An 18158-nucleotide genomic window follows, 5' to 3' on the forward strand; every position below is an offset into this window, starting at 1 on the left:
GCGTCACATTGAAGGGAAAGGGCTCTGGCACTACATCGTACTCGATCTAAATATAAACCCATAGACGAATAAGCAAACAGACCTGAGACCAGTCGTTGACACTTAACACTCAATCAATGTTTTTAAACATAGACAAATATCCTTTTGTCAATGTTTTGTCTGGTAGTTGATAATAGCATGCTCTTATACACCGGGAAAACTGACAATTAAAGCTAAAAGCTTAAAACGTTCATAAGAATAGTGATGGTACTAACTAGCTTTGAACAACTAGCATAGCCACTAAACGTTAATTAAACAATAGACATATCTGCAATTTTGCAATTACTCTGCCTAATAGACGATTATCTTTTTTTTCCATAAATCCAAATTGTATGTAGGCCTACATGATTTTTTATGGATTTACGACTTATCAAGCCAAATTCCCGTTTAGCAGAAATTTAATTGTAGAACGAAGTAATGAAGCCTACTTTTATATTTTTTAATTTGAACAACGCCGTTTTGTTATTTGATTTTCTAAGTTTTTAATTATTATAAATAAATCTGTTGTATCAAAATGTAATCACAGAAAAGGACCGTTTGTACGAATCTTTATGAAAATAATTCACACGACGAAAATTAAAGATCGTTTATTTTAATTTCTCCCACATGTAATTTGTGTAGACTGGGTGAATTGGTGAAGAAAAGTTTTTATTAAACCGGACTTACAGTTTACTTTTGATTTTTTGCTAGTTGCTAAATTGTGCTTTATTAATTTTAAGCTTCACACCTTTGAAAATTGGTTGCAAATCTGAACAACATGGCTGTAAGTATTTTATCCTATGGTAAATTCTTAATTCTGTAATTTACATGTTTTAAGGCATCGTCTATTTTACCGAATACCAGATACCTAATTTAGTAAAAACTTACTTCAGTAAACGGTAAGCTGTTTATAAAATTGGCGTTTTTCTATTTTGGTGACCGGCGGCTGGTGAGATTATTTTACTTATATTACACTTATTTTACCGAAGTTAAAAAATACGAATACGGCAATTGAGTTAGTATGTGAATTGAAATGTATGCTAATTTTCAACTTAAAAACATACCTAATTCTTCCAAAGTGTAAGTTAACGAAAAACTAATACCCACTGATCCAAAGTGTCACTTCACTTTAGTAAATTACTAAGCTATGGCCTACCGGCCTTAGTGGAAAGTGTGGCAGCTGCATGCACGAGATTCACATCGTGTACCCAACTTTTTTATCTATCTACATCGATATATAATAAGTATAAAAAACAAAAGCTGTTTGTTTAGATGCCGTTTTTTTTGCTCTGTGGCCGGGTGGTTTGAGTGCTGGCCTCATTATAAATGTGGCTTTTTTCCATGTTCGATACCCAGTGGCGGTTACCAGTAATACAGGACGCCTTTTTAATAGTGGTTTTGGTAAAGATTTTTTCTCCCCTTGCTGCTTCCTTTGCTTTTGTTTTTTGTCTCTTTGTTTTTTCTCACCCACCTAGTATTTCTTTGTTTTCACTGACCGCAAACGTTTTGCTGTAATGCCATTCAATTTTTAGGATTTTAATAGGCTAAAAGTTAACAGAAAATCTGATGCAAATTTGTTTATTTGTCGGCTTTTCCATTTTATTGAATATATTCTGCCCAGTTACGTTCTATTTTTGTATTATGTTAGAACTGATTTATAGTGAACAAACAAGACAAATTTCATCAATTATTTAATGCCAATTTACAATAAAGAAACAAAGATTTGGGCCTCTTGTCACACTAAAATTTAAATCATTACATTCTCGACTTCTTGCCACTCTCGGCACTCAAAACACACATCATGTAACAAAAATTTTAATTACAAAATTGTAGTGTTTTTAAATGGTCTTTAATCCATATATACTTTTTGGAATTATTTTTCGCATTGCCATATCTTAGAGAGTGGGCTTGTTTTGCTGTAAGTATTTTTATATGTTCCCAACAAAAATGTCTCAACACAAGTGAGCAGGTTATATCTTTACTCCCAAATACCAAACTTTTGTGATCTTATAAAATGGTTTATATGTGTACTTTTTTATTTCTTTGAAGCTATTAAGTGCTTTCTTGCATTTTACCTTTTTTTTAATATATTGCTGTTCTTAGGCTGCAAGTACAGTAAATAAAGTGCAAGAAGTGAGAGAAGTTACAAGACTTGAAAGGATTGGAGCACATTCCCACGTTCGAGGGTTGGGTCTAAATGATGATCTGGAGCCCAGACAGGTATCGCAGGGAATGGTTGGCCAATTGGCTGCTAGACGAGCTGCTGGAGTTATTTTGGAAATGATCAAAGTAAGCTCTTGTTATTAAGATGATGCATGATAATGATAGTTTTTTTTATATATTAAAGCCAGGAGTCCAAGGTAAAGGTTTTCACATTAGATTTGTCTTGGGAAATATGCTGTTTATCAATGTTAGCGGTAACATAATTATTTTTAACTTTATATACTAAAAGTGAATACATTAAAGCAGAAGAATCTTTTTTAATTTGTACTGTTTTAAATAAACTCAGACCAACGTTTACGATGTTTGTTTACTTGCGTTTAAAATTTTGTTGTCTATTTTTTGTTTTTTTGTGCCCATTAGGAAGGAAAAATAGCAGGTCGAGCTCTATTGATAGCTGGTCAACCAGGCACAGGCAAGACTGCTATAGCTATGGGTATGTCGCAAGCCATGAGCCGTGATGCTCCTTTTCAGGCAATGGCTGGTAGTGAAATTTTTTCTTTGGAAATGAGCAAGACTGAAGCTCTTACGCAGGTGATGTGATAAAAGTTTGACCTGTAAAGCTTCGCAAACTTTCCTTGAGATAGAAATATTTTATAAAATGTTTTAAAATTTATAGGCTTTTCGAAAAGCAATTGGGGTGCGGATTAAAGAAGAAACTGAGATGATTGAAGGAGAAGTTGTAGAAGTTAGTGTAGAACGCCCCGCAACTGGAACCGTAAGTTACAATATTTGACCAAACGTACTGAATAGGAATAAAAATTATTTCATTTTTAATTATTTCAAATAACTGAATGTGTCAGTTAACAATGCTTTATTCTAGGGAGCAAAAATTGGCAAACTGACATTGAAAACAACAGACATGGAAACTATTTTTGATCTTGGGCAAAAAATGATCGAACAGATTACAAAGGAAAAAATACAAGCCGGGTATGAACCGTTTGATCCTATTTTAGTTGGTTGTGCTTGTGAATATATTTTTTGACTTAGCAATAATATGTAAATAGCTATGTTGTATGTTTTCAGTGACATCATTACTATTGATAAAGCCACAGGCAAAATTTCCAAACTTGGACGTTCATTTACACGCGCTCGTGATTATGATGCTACGGATTCACAGACTAGATTTGTGCAGTGTCCCGAAGGTGAATTGCAGAAAAGAAAGGAGGTGGTTCACACTGTCACTATCCATGAGATTGATGTAATCAACAGCAGAACACAAGGATTTCTTGCCCTTTTTTCAGGTAACTATTTCTAAGAATGTAGACTTTGTTGCGCTATCCTTTCATAACGTGTTTTGTTTATTGTCCACGCTGCACTGTTGCAGGCGACACTGGTGAAATCAAAAGCGAAGTGAGGGAACAGATTAATTCTAAAGTTGCGGAGTGGAGAGAAGAAGGAAAAGCTGAAATTATTCCAGGTTTGGTATCTTTATTGGATTGATTAAATGTTTCACACTAATGTTTACTCAAATTAACTTTAACTTTTCTTCTTTGGTTTAGGTGTTTTATTTATTGATGAGGTCCATATGCTTGATATCGAATGCTTCTCCTTTTTAAATCGTTTGCTCGAGAGTGATATGGCACCAGTGCTGATCATGGCCACTAACAGAGGGATAACTAGGTAGTAAATTATTGTTTACTCCACAGTTTACATGCAGTCAGTGTTTTCATACTGGTATGTTTGTAATGGTCACTGGTATGTTTGTAATATAAAAAGTCACTTTTTAACATTTAAATATTGTATAAATTAGAATTAGAGGCACCAACTATCAAAGTCCCCATGGAATCCCTATTGATCTTTTGGATCGCTTGCTCATCATTGCTACTACCCCTTACTCTGAAAAAGAAACAAAACAGGTTAGTACGTTTAGTAACATTAGTATATAATTATATATACAATAGTATATAGTAACTAATTAAACAGCATAATTTTTCATGGGAAAAAGGTTTTATTTTGTTGACAATTTCATGCACTGTCCATAAATAAAATAATGAAAAGTTGCATTTTCTGCAAATCATTTTATGTTAATGTTATAGATCCTTCAAATTCGATGTGAAGAAGAAGATGTTGAAATGGAAGATCAGGCTCTTGCTGTGCTCACAAGGATTGGCATGGAAACATCTCTACGTTATGCGATACAGCTTATCACAGCATCCAACCTTGTTAGCAGAAAAAGAAAGGTATGTAATATGCACAAATTGCACATACCAATCACTAATGTCACTACTGAAATTACTTGACACACTTTTAGGGCACTGAGGTATCTGTGGAAGACATTAAGAAGGTCTACTCGTTATTTATCGACGAATCACGTTCAACTACATTCCTTAAGGAATATCAAGAGGAATTCATGTTTAATGAAGTGAAGGCAGCATCTGGTGATGCCGTTGCTATGGAAACCTGAAAGGCTTGACGTAGATGCGCTTACATGGATCAAATAATATTGTGACGATTCTTGTTGCTGTTTATCAGTATGGTTTTGTTTAGATTGACGTTCCTCTGTTATTGGATGCTTTATTGCTGTATGAAGTCACCCCAATAAACTTTTTATACTTTTTTAAAAATAAAGTATGTGTTTTTGACGTGCAAGCGATACCATACGTCTGTTTTATGAAGTGGGTGATAAGATTGAGTTAAAATAGCTTGAATCAACACCAAGAATTCTTTCACATTCATCGTAAAGTTTCCGTTGATAAAAGCAGTAGCAAACCACGGTTCTTTTGGAAATGTACCGGTTTAAAATTTTCATACATGAGTACTCCCTTGATTAACTTTTAAATATGGTAATAAGTCATAACCAGCTATTCAGCTTTATAAGATAATATTTTCAATTAAACGAGATAACACATAACAAATTATGCTTATATTTGCTTGAACTATCGTGGTTACTGCAAACCACAACATGGGGTGGGTTAGTAAACCTGTAAATTTGCTTGATTTATTAGAGGCATAAATAGGTAGCAAAAAGTTCATTGCATAATGGTGACGGAGATGGCGGCATTTATAAATCACAAAATATAAACAATGTGCTTAACTCAGGTATTTGGATCAAGTATATATAGAATATTTCTCGTGGCCGGTAAGTGTAGACCAAGTTAAAGCAAATTTGTCTTTTTAAATTTTTTTGTTCGCCCACTTTGCATTTGTAAAGCTTTTGCAAACAGTTTAAGTTCGCTAGACACTGTTCGCTAGCTTGACTCAGGTGCCTAACACAGCAGCAATGTCAAAGCAGAAATACGAATTGGGACTATACGAACCCAAACCCAAATAGATTCGCCGAATATCGCTTTTATGGAAGATTCGGGCGAACACGAATACCAACAATGTCGAACCCGAATACAATATTACTAATAAATTTACTGACTTTCGTAAAAAATGATGATCTAGTTTCCCGACAATGCTAAACTAGAGTCAGCAGTACTTACAATGAAGGTTGTTTTCCTAACGATTTTGCTTTTTCAATCGTTTTTTAAACACTATTTTTCGAAAGAAAGCGATTTTTTTTATCGATTACGTCATTTTAGAAGCAAGACTTGACAACTTTTGGAGAAAATTTTATTGTTTCGTTCTAATACGAATAGATTCGAGATTCGTTCGGGTCGACCTTCAAGATATTCGGGTTCGCACGAACCCGATTAATCTTCCTCGCGGCACATCCCTAATTGGGACCTTTGTTATTGATCATACATTCAGCTAAACCTGTAAACTGTCTGACTATACTATATAGGCTAGGTGTGTGTTGAAATGAAATGTGATGTGACCTCTTAGGCTAATTGCTATCCAGGCTTATTTAGGCTAGTCTTTGTAATAGGCTATCTCTATATTGGACCATGGTGTTGTTTATTTTTCGTCATTCAGTTGTGGGGATGTGGGGTTAGGATTGATGTTTTAGGATGACATAAAGCCAAAGGCGTTAATGGTTCGTTTAAAACTCCTTTTGTCTATTAACTTTTTGACTCCGTTGCTTATTGAGCACTATCTCTTCTTGTTTCTTTGAGTCAGTACAACGTTCATAAAGTCCATGTTCTTATCTACCAAAATGTAGTCGCAATTACATCAGAAGAAATTATCATGTCATTTCCACATACACATTTTTTTAGATGCCTTTCATGAAACCAGATTTTCTAAAAGCATATTTTATCAGGAGAGAGCGATTAAACCCAGATCTATTCTATTCATCCTTTTAGCTATAGCCAATCAGCTGAGGCCACACTTTTTAGATATCTATCGTGTCCTTTCTGAACAGTGACAACTTGGCAACACAATTAATCTAACAAAACTAGAGCACTTGTAAATTCGTAACACTCTACGTACTACAAGCAGTTTACTCTTCTACCCGGATACATATTATAGTTAAACGGGACAGCTATGTGTGTATAGCCACCAAACCCAACACGCGCATTTTTAAAAGTCAAATTTTTCTCTAGCCAGAGAACACACAAGTGCTTATTAAAACGCCAATTATATAAATTCTTACAATTGCCATACAGTCATTGTATGTGGGGGAATGAAAAATAAAATGCCAACCATTATAGCGTGGTAAAGTAACAATTCCACCAGCAAACAATGAGCAGGAAAAGTAGCAAAGGCTTAGAACGTGCAACAATAAATAATGTAACTAAATGATAAACATGAATAATGGTTAGTGTGATCAATAAACACACCAACATACTGTGCAATATTTACAACAATTAAAAAGAATGCTTACAAACATAAAAATAAAGCTGTGAGTTACACAAGATGCTGAGTCAGTTTGGCAACTAAGCTAAGAATAAAGAGAATATGTAGAAATATACTTGGTAACATGGTAAAAATACTACAAAATAGATTAGGATTAGTGCATGCGGATGGCAAAAAGAAACCCCATCCCAAGGATCAGAATTCTGTTCCTGTGGACTAAAACACTAAAAACGAGTGTGCTTTACCTTACAGCGATTGGACTAACCTTTTACCTACCATTCAATGGGCGCACAAGAGGCATAACAGGGTAGTACGCCATGCTATGCTTGAGTGATTTTCAACTTGCAGGTCAACAATAGTAATAGTGCTTTTTTCCGCCTACCATGAAATAACATTACATCCGACGGTAGAAATGACGAACCTTTTTACAACCAAGCGTCAACTTTTTTACATGCGGTGCCAGATGTACCACAAATTTCTTTTACATGATTAGATATTATGTAATAAACAAAAAACAATATCTCACACAGCTGACCAACTTTACTTGTCATAATGACACTTTCTAAATTGCTTTAATTTTAGCTCGTTTTTGTGTTTAGAATTAAATCTGTTACTGAGCGCAGTAATGTATTCATTAAATTTGAATCGGTCATTGGTGACCTCTTTCTTTCAATCAGTTTCGATGAAATGTGACTTCATAGGCGAACCGACATTATAAGTGAATATATTCAAAACCGTTCTAAATAAATTCTACTGTATCTTGAATTTTTAAATAAATAATGCCATTTAGTTGTGAAAATTCACCAACTTAAATGTGTTGAGTACAACTTTATTTCGACTTTTAGGTTTAATATGGCACGCATCCGTACTTTAGTGGTTTGTTGTATGCATTACAATAAAAACTTCATTAAGTTTTGCAGGTTGAAGTTATAACAAACTCCCAAAATCTATCAGAAAAGCCTTAAGTTGAACTTAACACTGCTGAACTCAAATAATTCAAATTGCAGAACTCGGGCTTTAAAAACCTTTCTGAACTTGAACTCACTTGAAAATTGATCAAGTTTTCAACCCTGGTGGTTGGGATGTTTGGTGCCCAAAGACAAAAATTGAGTGTCATAACGGCATTCATTAAAGTCTGATACTGACTAGAATTCTAAAGTAGTTAGTGATCATTATTCTGGCAATTTTATTAAATTTGATGGTGATCAACTTTATTTATAGGTTAAATATTTTTGAGTAAATTATTTAATTCAAGAGAAACCAATAGCCTACTGAAATATTTCGTTTAAAGCTGAAAATTTACGCACCTGAATGTCATGGCTGAGCAAGTTCAACTGCTTGTTAACAATGTTCGTTATAAGAAGCGGGATGGATCTCTATACATGATGAGTGAGAGAATAGCATGGTGTCCTGAAGGAAAAGATCAGTTTGAACTTACTGCACATTATTCTGACATAAAATGTAAGTATACTTTTTAAAATCTGTTCTATTTATACTTCAGAGTTTTTCTCATTAAATGTTAACGGTATTAAATATAAGATACATATGTATTAGATAAAATTATTAAATATAAATGAATACTAAATTGAATGAAATGACTAAATGAATAAAATTTACAGCTTAGTAGTTTGTTTATATGTAGTAAAAAATAATCTATTTGTAAAAACCCTTTTCCTTTGATTTCTAGCACAGCATAACTACAATTAATGATTTGTGTATTTATTATTATTATAGATAATGAATTATTCTATTTTTGATATTTTATTGCTTGTTTTCAACAAGATATTTCTTTAGGTGTTTATGAGTACAGTATGTTATGTAATATCAATGTTTATAGTCCTTGCTTGTTGTATAGGTCAAAAAGTCAGTCCAGAAGGAAAAGCGAAGGTTCAGCTTCAAATTATACTTCTAAATGGCAACTCCTATGCATTTCATTTTGCTCATGATGTAGGTTATTTTTATAACCATGATAATGCAAATTTTGTTAATGTATTTAACTTGCAAAATATCATATGCAGATGTAAATATACATATGGTGTGAACCTTTCAGTAATATAAAGATAAGATTATGTCTTGGTACATTTTCGAACAAAATCTCTCGGTAGTTTGCATGTTAGTTATGTTTTGAGGTACCTAGCAGCTGATAATGCTTGTGCTTAAAACAATTTTAGACCCAAGCTTCTGCGAAAAGTGAGCGTGACAGTGTGAAAAATTTACTGGCGTCAATGCTTCCACGTTTCAGAAAAAGGATTGATAAGGAATTAGAAGAAAAAAATAAGTGTGTACAAATTGATATATATTTTAAGTTGCCATTTAAATGCATATTTTCACTCATGCATATTCATATATTCTTAATTCTTTCATTTCGTATATTATTATGTTAAAGATTGCTTCAGACTGATCCTGAATTGTTTCAAACATACAAAGATTTAGTTGTGAGTGGTGTTATCACCCCACAGGAGTTCTGGAATTCTCATGCTGCTGTAAGTTAACATGTGAGGAGCAAGTCAAACAAGTTGGCCTTAAATGAAAGAGTAGTTGCTAGTACATATGCTAGTGGATGGATTTTTAATAATATGTAGTGTTTAAGCAGTTATCGCCGATATTGTGTTGCAAATTTAGCTTCATATTATGATGCAGATGGCGGTCATTTTGATGTCACAATCTAATAACAATATGCTTGATGACTGTGGTTTGCATTAGATATGGTAGTAGTAGTAGACCTGCTAAAGCATTTTGAATGAAATACATCTTCTTAGGTAGGTAATTAATAGCAGGTGATGTTTATTTTCAGCTTAGGAATGTCACAGATGACAATACATGAACTGGTAAAGCATTCTTGTTTTTACTGACAGTTAGCGGTACTGGACTAGGCTATTGCCAGCAGCCAAGACTGCACAGTACTGTAAGTTAGTTTCTACAGTAACCAGTACGAATACACCGATGGTAAGCTAGTTTAAGCTTATTTAACACAAAATGTTCGTGTAATGCACTTAAGTAAGCATTAATTATACCTATCACTATTTACTTGTCAGCCACACAAAACATTCCGTTCATATATGATCCAACTATCTGAGTCATCTTTATTGTTTCTTTTATTGTGATATAATAAAAACTTCAGTCCATGTCATTTTTTTGCCACTTATATGACAATAACTGCTTAACTACTAGATAAAAGCACACATCTTTTTTCCAGTATATTTACTGAAACTAACCTTTGATTTAAGCCAACTTGTTTTTGGAATTGCTCCTCACTTTAAGAAAGAAGAGCAGACATTTTTTTAACCTCTTGGTTTTGCCAAATTTAGATAGATATTGTCACAAAAGTATTTTTCCTCAAAGATTGTATGTGTGTTGTAGAAACTGCCCACTTCTGATAGTCCAGCTGCTCAAAATGTTGGAGTTTCGGCGGCTTTTCTTTCAGATGTTCGACCGCAAGCAGATGGATGCAATGGCTTAAGATACAATCTTACTGCAGATACAATCCAGTCTATTTTCACAACATATCCTGCAGGTATAGCATATTAGCATTCATCATATTAGTGTTTCTTTATTCTGTGAATTATTCTGTCATTGTTGCTGTTTTGGTTACCTTATGAAATGAAACACTTTGATTTTAACTCTGTTATGTAATTTCAGTTAAAAAGAAATATCTGGAGAAGGTTCCAGATAAACTGAGTGAAAAAGAATTTTGGACCATGTTCTTTCAATCTCATTATTTCCACAGAGACCGAGTTAATCATGGTACCAAGGATCTGTTTTCAGATTGTGTGAAGAAAGATGACCAAGGTACTACCTTACCACAAGTTTTATCTGATAAGGCTTATTGACAGCCCGTGTAGCAGTGTTCTTAATGTAATAGCTACATCATACGTGTAGAACAATGCTAATTTTTTTCTTACAGACATTGTCTCTCTTTTAAACTCTGGTGTTAAAGACATATTCAGTGATCTCAATTATTTATATGAAGAAGACAGTGCAAAGGACGAAGTAAAGTGGAAATTCAAATTTTACTTGCATTTATTTCTGGTTTCGGAATTTGAAGTTTAAAACTGAAAAGCATTCTTTTAGGGTTATGGAGCAAGCGTGGATCCAGGGACTAGTGCAAAAGGCAAGCCAAGTAATACTCAAATAATGCACAAGAATATTATCAAGAGGTTTAATCATCAGAATGCAATGATTCTTACTTCTCGCAACAAGTAATTTACATTCTACAATAGTACTTCTTTGATACATATCACTCGGTTTGGCTGAATAAAAGTTAATGAAATTCTTGTTACATGGTATGTTACATGCAAAGGACTTCTAAGCACATATTGTGTTTCATCCATCAAAGTCTTTCATTAGGCGATATCCACACTTTGAACATGCTTTTTGTAGAGCTATTGACAAGCAGTCACAACGAAATGGGGAAGCCGCAGGTGACGGTGAACCTCCAACGAAAAGAGTAAGATTTTTTGTTGCGCTGAAGAAAGTTCTTTTAATATATGATCCAAGGTTTTAGCCCATTTTCCTGCTTAAAAATATATTCCTTTTAAAATCCATTTCTTGCAGACAAAACTAAAAGAGGCTACCACCTATGATGACCTAGAGGAAAATAACGATAAAATTGAATTGGAATTAAAACTGCAAAACTCTGACAGGTATGCCTGGCCAGAAGTACAGTTTTGTTTTTCACTGTATTAATATAGAGCAGTAGTAAACCCAATAATATCTGTTTCAATAGGTATAGTCATGGGCCCACACTTGTAAACCAGATACACCAAGAACTGAGCAGCCGAAACGTGCGAGAAGGAATGAACATTGTACTAACACAGTGTAGAAATTACCGACCAAAGCTTGCACTTGTAAGATGTTACAGTATCTTCGTCTTGCCCGATTTATTAGTAGTATTAATGCTTGATGATCTGCAGGCTTTAAGTTCAGACGATGCAGCAGCAGCTCTAACAGAATTGTCACCAGACGGTGCTGTGGGTAATTCCGAGCAGGCGTCTACTAACATTGTACAACGTTTACTTTCACCTGAACAACAGAGTGAACTAAAGACACTTTACTTATCTGCATCTGAACTGCTAAGGCATTTTTGGTTGTGTTTTCCAGCTAATACACCACTTCTTCAAGAAAAGGTAAAGTATAGAAGGCCGATTTATCTAGGTGCTGAAGCTTTGAGTGTTATTTTAAAAGTGTTTTTTTGAAGGTTGCCAATTTTGTTTTGGTGCTCCTTTAGGTGAGCAGAATGCGTAAAAGTATTGAAGATTTTCACCACACAAGAGTTTTGCCTTTCAAGGAACAATTAAGGCGGTGTGTGGTCCATGCTAATGTAAGTAGAGCAATTACCCACGAATACATAGTGCCAAACGATCTACCTATTACTTTGTTGGTATTATGGTGATAATTTTGTTTCACTCGTAGATTATGGCTGATAAACTGATAATGTCTGGCTTTGATAAAATGATTCTTATTCTTTATTTTGGAAACATCGTAATCACAGACTTCTTTTATCTTGTAGGTTACAGAGCACTTAGAAGATATGTTTACTGTTGCATATAAAAAGTTTCATTCCTGGCAAAGCAAAAAGTTAAGAAAATAGCAGTGCTATTTTTTATTCATTTTGCATCATTAGAAAATTTTGACTTGCTGACTTTTTTTGTAATACACAAAACCATGATATTACTGTTGTGGTGCTTTTTAAACAGTAGGCTATGGCTTATGTAACGAAATATATACAGATTGATGTTAGAATGATGCAACCTTGTGACACAGAAATGTTAGTTCAAATTAATGTGATTGAATAGTTGACCTTGAAATAAAAGCGATGAAAGCTAGGAAACCCACAATTTACACCAGTAATGTTTAGTGATGCATAATTTCAGGTTCGCAAAGTGACGGTATTACCAGCTTCTTTTATAAACCTTGAATTTGGTAATTGGTAAAATCTTTTTAATGACTATGTCAGTTTAGATATAAAGTTAACCTTAAGAGTCCCAAACTATATCCTGTTTCTTATTTTAGTATTTAGCAAAGAATAGTTTGGAAAATATTAGGGGAAGTCCCTACTTTTTTGCAATACAAAATTTGTGAAGATATTAGGGTAATCCCCTACTTTAGTTTCGCTTCAACCAAAGATTTATCGTCGTCTACACCTTGACTTTTACGATTGTTTAACTTTGGCAAGCTAGATTACCCCTGAATTTGGTTCTGATTATACGCTGAAGGGCAGGACCTATATGAACCAAACCCATCTATAGAAATTATTTGTGGGTTTGGTGGCCATGCTCACCTACCATTTTATAGCACGAGTGTCAAATTGTATTATTGCTATCTTGCATGCTTTAAGCCTTTGGGTTTTGCCACTTTTTCCTGCTCGTTACTTGTTAGTGAGCATGTGTTTTATTGTGTTCAAACTACAACAGTTAGCGTGGTAACTTTCGTTCCGCACAGTTAATGACGAAAATAAATAGTACAATACATTGACAGTATTTTTCATTAACAATGTTATTGTTTCACAACAATTATATGAAGTAGTAATGACTTTTAAGTCTCAACATGGTCTCCAAGCAATTAGACGCTTATTCTTATGCTAGCCCAGTGGTCGGCAAACTGTGGGCCTTCAAGCAAAATATAATGGGCCACATATTGTATCCTGTAACCAAGTAAATGTGGGTTGAGTGATAGTTTCAGAGCTTTTTTCTATTAGCCTGGTTAACTTAGAGCGCTAGCAATCCACTTCATGATGTTTTTTTTTTCATCTTGAATAAAGGTTAACTACAGCCATAACGGCAAACATCTGGAAAACACAACCAGTAAACCTCCACTCACGTAGGGTTAATTGTTGCGTCATATTGAGAATGCAAGCTTATTTTTATTTATAACGCTAATCCTTCACTACCCTAACTATCTAGCCCCTAGCTTTACCATTACCATTTGTGACTTGGACAATAGTTGAATAATTCACAGTGTGTGTTCGAAGGATATCTAAGTCGCACTTCAGTCAGCGAACCTTTATATACAGAGGTTTAAGCTTTATTTGATCAGTACTTATGAAACGATAATTTCCAACAAAGTGTGAAAGCTGAATTTAAATTTCATATTTCTTAATCAACATATTAAATTTAGAGTAATGAGAACTGACTGCAATAGTCAGCTAGCGGAACTTCAACCTAAGCTCGCACAAACCAATGCACGTTTTAGTTTCTAGGCTGCAATACAACTTAACATTAGTGATGCGTGTGTATTTTCATTTGCTAACTGTCTGTTAATTGCAGGTTACCGTATATTGCTAAAACCTGTCGAAAGCACGTAACTAGATTAAACTTTAACTGAACTTATCCTAATAGCTTCAAAAAATAATTTCTGCTGCGAAAAAGAGAAAAGCACATTAAAGTTATTAGTGAGTTAGTAATACTTACTTCATTAAGTATATTTCGCAAGTAATGTTGAGCCTTCATTTAATAATTAAATGAAAATTTGGGCCATCGTAATAAAAGTTTTCCGACCACTGTTCTAGCCTGAGGTTTTGGCTTATTTTGCGACTTAGCTTATTGTTAAAATGCTGATTCGGCTGGGTCCGTCCGAGCTTCGTTGGACTCATATTTCAATACAAAAGCGAGAACTTGCATGACATAATAAGTCGATCAACACGGTGACGGCTCACCATAATTAAGCGCTCATTGTAACGAAAACGTTGTGGTCAAGTCAATCATTTTATGTTATGTCAAAAGCATGGTGAGGTCGAAAATCAAGCCAGTTGCTACTGTCACGCACCAGTGAATGGAAAAAAATGACAAAGCCGAAAAAGCTTAAGACATGCTCAAAATAATTAAGATAGGTTACTTATAATTATTGGTAACAACAACCTAGCACGGTCACTTAACCCATAAAACCAACGTCAAACCTGTTGGACATGGGCTTGGATCTTTGGTTAGATTAGGTGGTCTATATGTTAGTGGTTACCAGTGATATCGGTACACTTTTTAATAGTGGTTTTGGTACAAGACATATACTCCTCTCTTTCCTTCTATAGACGTTATATCTAGACGTATCATTCCTTTACAAAATTTATAGTAGGATTACTTTTTCAAAGCTTGGAGTTGAAACGTTGTGTTAAACTAAAACTACTTCTTAGCCGTCAAGAAATACACTGGGCGTGAGGAAAGAGGAAGATAAAAACTGGAGAAAAAGAGAAGAAATCTTGTACCAAAACCACTGTTCTATAAGCGAACCTGGTAACTTAACCTACGCCAAGTGCCGGTGATGGACTCAACGAATGTCAAGTCATCAGTCATGTTCATCAAGTCCAAGTTTTACAATATACCTCGACATAAAAACTATTCACTATTTGCTTTCCGCTATGCTTTGATACTAAGCAGTGTTCTAGATACTCATGAAATAATATAAGCATAACATCCAATTTTATCCATTTTTGCACATTCAATAGAATATGTTGCATAGGCTATAGAGTAGCTCTTGAAGAAATTCACAAATTTTAAAAACGGTTCAATGACAACTTGAATTAATTTTGATTTTGACACGATTTGAGTCAACAAAAATTTGCATGCTATCAAAAATTTAGACAAGCCTTTTAAACAACAAAACATAAATCAAGTCTTTACAAAAACTCTGCTCAAGGCAAGTTAATGACTTGAATCTTTCCATCTGTAGCTGGTTGTTGGAGTGCAAAACACCAAATTTAATAATAAATGGTATTAGAAAGCTGCAAACAAACAATCTTGGTAACAGAGGCTTCACGGTAACATTTCATGCTTTGATGAGTTCGTAGAAATATATTCCTCACATCCTATAGTATATTTTTTGCCAGTAACTTTGCGGAGCAAAAAATAAGATGCTACAGCACATATACAGACTATATGCTCAGAATGAGCAGTTAATGAACTGGAAAAAGAAGCATAATCTTAGGACTTAAAACTAAAAACATGCAAGATGACAATAATACAGTTATGTTATAAGATGGTAGACTGCTGCATGGCCACCAAGCTCGCAAGATTGTTAGGCTCTTGAGTTTAAATAAAATGTGAAAACAACAAATTATGCAAAAGAGTATTGCAAAAGACAAAAGAAAAAAAGGCAAAACATGTCATTGGGAAAGGTGCACAGCATATGGATGCCTTTTAAGTGTGAGTTAACTGTTTGATGATGGATACCGCTGCTAAGGTGATAACATGACAGCCTATAATACCAATTTTAGCAAACGGCATCAGTTTCACATTTCAAAAACTGAGCTTATAGGCAGTAAAGGAATACTCCACTCAGGTTTGTAGCGAATTTGGACTGGCTATAGTTTGTTAAAACACTTATTTTAACTCATATACTTTTCAACTATAATAAGTTTTCATTTGATTGTTTGAAACTTCTAGGCCTAATTATGCGACAGCGCCATTAGGATACAATAAACCTTTCAATATAGAAGAAATTAATGAAATAATATTGTTGGTACTGAAATCGAATGGAAGACACAAATGAAGTGGATGATATAATTGAGCAGTTTTTAAAAGATCACAAGAAGACCTCTTTGAATTTAGCACACAGACACTTGAAAGTTATTCCAGCTAAACTATCTAATCTCATTTGGTTAAAACATTTACTTTTAAATGATAATGATTTAGTATTTCCACCCACGGAAGTATTACCATTAGCGCAGACATTAACAGAACTGATTCTTGATAATAATAGATTAACATTATTACCAGCAAGGTTGGATACCTTAAAGTGTCTCAGGATTTTAAGTGTTAGCTCAAACAATATCGGAATACTGCCATCAGAAATTGGAAAACTTGAGAATTTACGACAACTGTGGGTTAACAACTGTGGTCTTTTTTCCCTGCCTGGTGAGATAGCGGAACTTAAGCAGCTGGAAAAATTAGGACTTCGACAAAACAAGTTACAAGTTTTGCCAAAAGAAATTAAAAACTTGAAATGTCTCAGGTGGTTAAATTGCTGTTGCAATGAACTGATTGATATTCCTAACACATTTTCATTGAACAGTCTCACTTATCTCAATCTTAACAACAACAAGTTTGAATTTGTACCTAAATCAATCACAGGTGATAATACAGTTTTATTGTGTAGTTGATTTTACATGAATTTGTAAATGCAAGGTTATTTTTAATTTTTTATAGTCTTATTTCAAAATCCATCTTACAAATGATCATATTAACGAAGCATCCAATATTTATGCCACTTAAATCAAATCATTTTAGTTTTTACACCAGGTGCACAAAGCCTTAAAGTTCTGCTTTTAAGTGGAAATAAGATATCTTCCTTGTGCGACGCCTTGCTAGTAGATCTTGCCCATATTGTCAAACTGGATCTTCGAGATAACAAAATGCAAATTTTACCTGATCACTGGAAGGTAATTAGCACTAGAAAATTGCCTACTAAGCAGTTTCAATGTTTTAAAATTGCTTTCGGTTGTTACCAGGGGATGAGTCACATTTATGTTGGGCCAAAGCTTGAGCCAGAGTTGGAAGAATAATCGTTATTGCAGTCAGAGATCAAAATCTTGGCAAGTATTTCAGACCTACTCGTAAACATCATTATTATTGCGAAACATATTTCAGTTATTGCTTTCCTGGAGTACCAACTTTCTTGAAAATCCAACATAAATGCATCTGATCTTGTACTATTTGCAACAATTTGTATGACAAATCTATTTCAACTTTCTTCAAGTTGTATTATTCAGTATCTTTATGAAACAACGACCTTTAGCTATGGCATATCACCAATCGCCTGTGCAAAGTTTGTTTTACCACCATACTTTTTTAGTACTACTACTATGTATGAGGTAGGAAAATGATGTCTTTATCGACAGTAGAAATTTATTTCCCAAGATGATGTTTTCAATAGTTTCTTTTTGTCCATCAAAAAGACGCTTCGTACGGTACTTTAGTTCCATAATTCAGTGCTTAGTACTTGCTGCCAGATTCAGATCTGACATATTTAAAGCTACTCATACTTTTTGTTACGTACTTCTATATTTTTACTCTGTGCACCATTAATTCCATTATGTCTAATAAAAATTACCAGTAGAAATTGTGCTGTGGCAAACAATCTGTCGATGGGAATGTGCCAAATCTAACATGAATAGCGACCATTTTTATTACTCGTGCGAATCCAAATCATGCCAGTAGATTCGGCCGTAATCTTTTATTTTGCATTTAAAGTTAAAAATTAACCACAATTTAAAATGCTCAAGTTTTTGTTTATTCGTCAAAGCAGAA

The 18158-nt window shown here is 34.1% G+C and overlaps 3 protein-coding genes across 5 annotated transcripts; all 3 read left to right on the plus strand.

Moving 5' to 3' along the window:
- Positions 1-649: 649 nt before the first annotated feature.
- LOC143447061 (ruvB-like 2) lies at positions 650-4834 on the plus strand. Its single transcript, XM_076946988.1, has 11 exons — positions 650-802; positions 2122-2307; positions 2602-2772; positions 2858-2956; positions 3062-3168; positions 3265-3482; positions 3566-3658; positions 3741-3861; positions 3992-4097; positions 4278-4421; positions 4493-4834. Exons 1-11 carry the CDS (start codon positions 797-799, stop codon positions 4643-4645), a joined length of 1404 nt encoding a protein of 467 aa, XP_076803103.1. The 5' UTR covers positions 650-796; the 3' UTR covers positions 4646-4834.
- A 3290-nt stretch (positions 4835-8124) lies between these two features.
- LOC143447023 (general transcription factor IIH subunit 1-like) lies at positions 8125-12591 on the plus strand. Of its 2 annotated transcripts, none has more exons than XR_013114011.1 (14): positions 8125-8382; positions 8777-8868; positions 9093-9199; positions 9308-9404; positions 10282-10435; positions 10561-10710; positions 10826-10911; positions 10993-11120; positions 11302-11368; positions 11476-11564; positions 11648-11768; positions 11835-12047; positions 12119-12241; positions 12431-12487. XR_013114011.1 is itself a non-coding variant. In XM_076946931.1 (14 exons), exons 1-14 carry the CDS (start codon positions 8238-8240, stop codon positions 12509-12511), a joined length of 1623 nt encoding a protein of 540 aa, XP_076803046.1. In that variant the 5' UTR covers positions 8125-8237; the 3' UTR covers positions 12512-12591. The 2 variants fall into 2 exon arrangements, 1 of the variants encoding a protein (XP_076803046.1); XM_076946931.1 differs by having other exon boundaries at positions 12149-12241; positions 12431-12591.
- Positions 12592-14751: 2160 nt separating this feature from the next.
- Positions 14752-17984, plus strand: LOC143447523 (uncharacterized). 2 transcript variants are annotated; one of them, XM_076947704.1, is made up of 3 exons: positions 14752-16982; positions 17139-17290; positions 17360-17984. In XM_076947704.1, the coding sequence occupies exons 1-3, from the start codon at positions 16385-16387 to the stop codon at positions 17411-17413; spliced, it is 804 nt and encodes a 267-aa protein (XP_076803819.1). In that variant the 5' UTR covers positions 14752-16384; the 3' UTR covers positions 17414-17984. The 2 variants fall into 2 exon arrangements, with proteins under 2 accessions (XP_076803819.1, XP_076803820.1); XM_076947705.1 differs by having other exon boundaries at positions 14754-16982; positions 17151-17290.
- The last annotated feature ends 174 nt before the right edge of the window (positions 17985-18158 follow it).

This window comes from Clavelina lepadiformis, chromosome 2 (assembly GCF_947623445.1).
Source record: "Clavelina lepadiformis chromosome 2, kaClaLepa1.1, whole genome shotgun sequence".
Lineage (NCBI taxonomy): Eukaryota > Metazoa > Chordata > Ascidiacea > Aplousobranchia > Clavelinidae > Clavelina > Clavelina lepadiformis.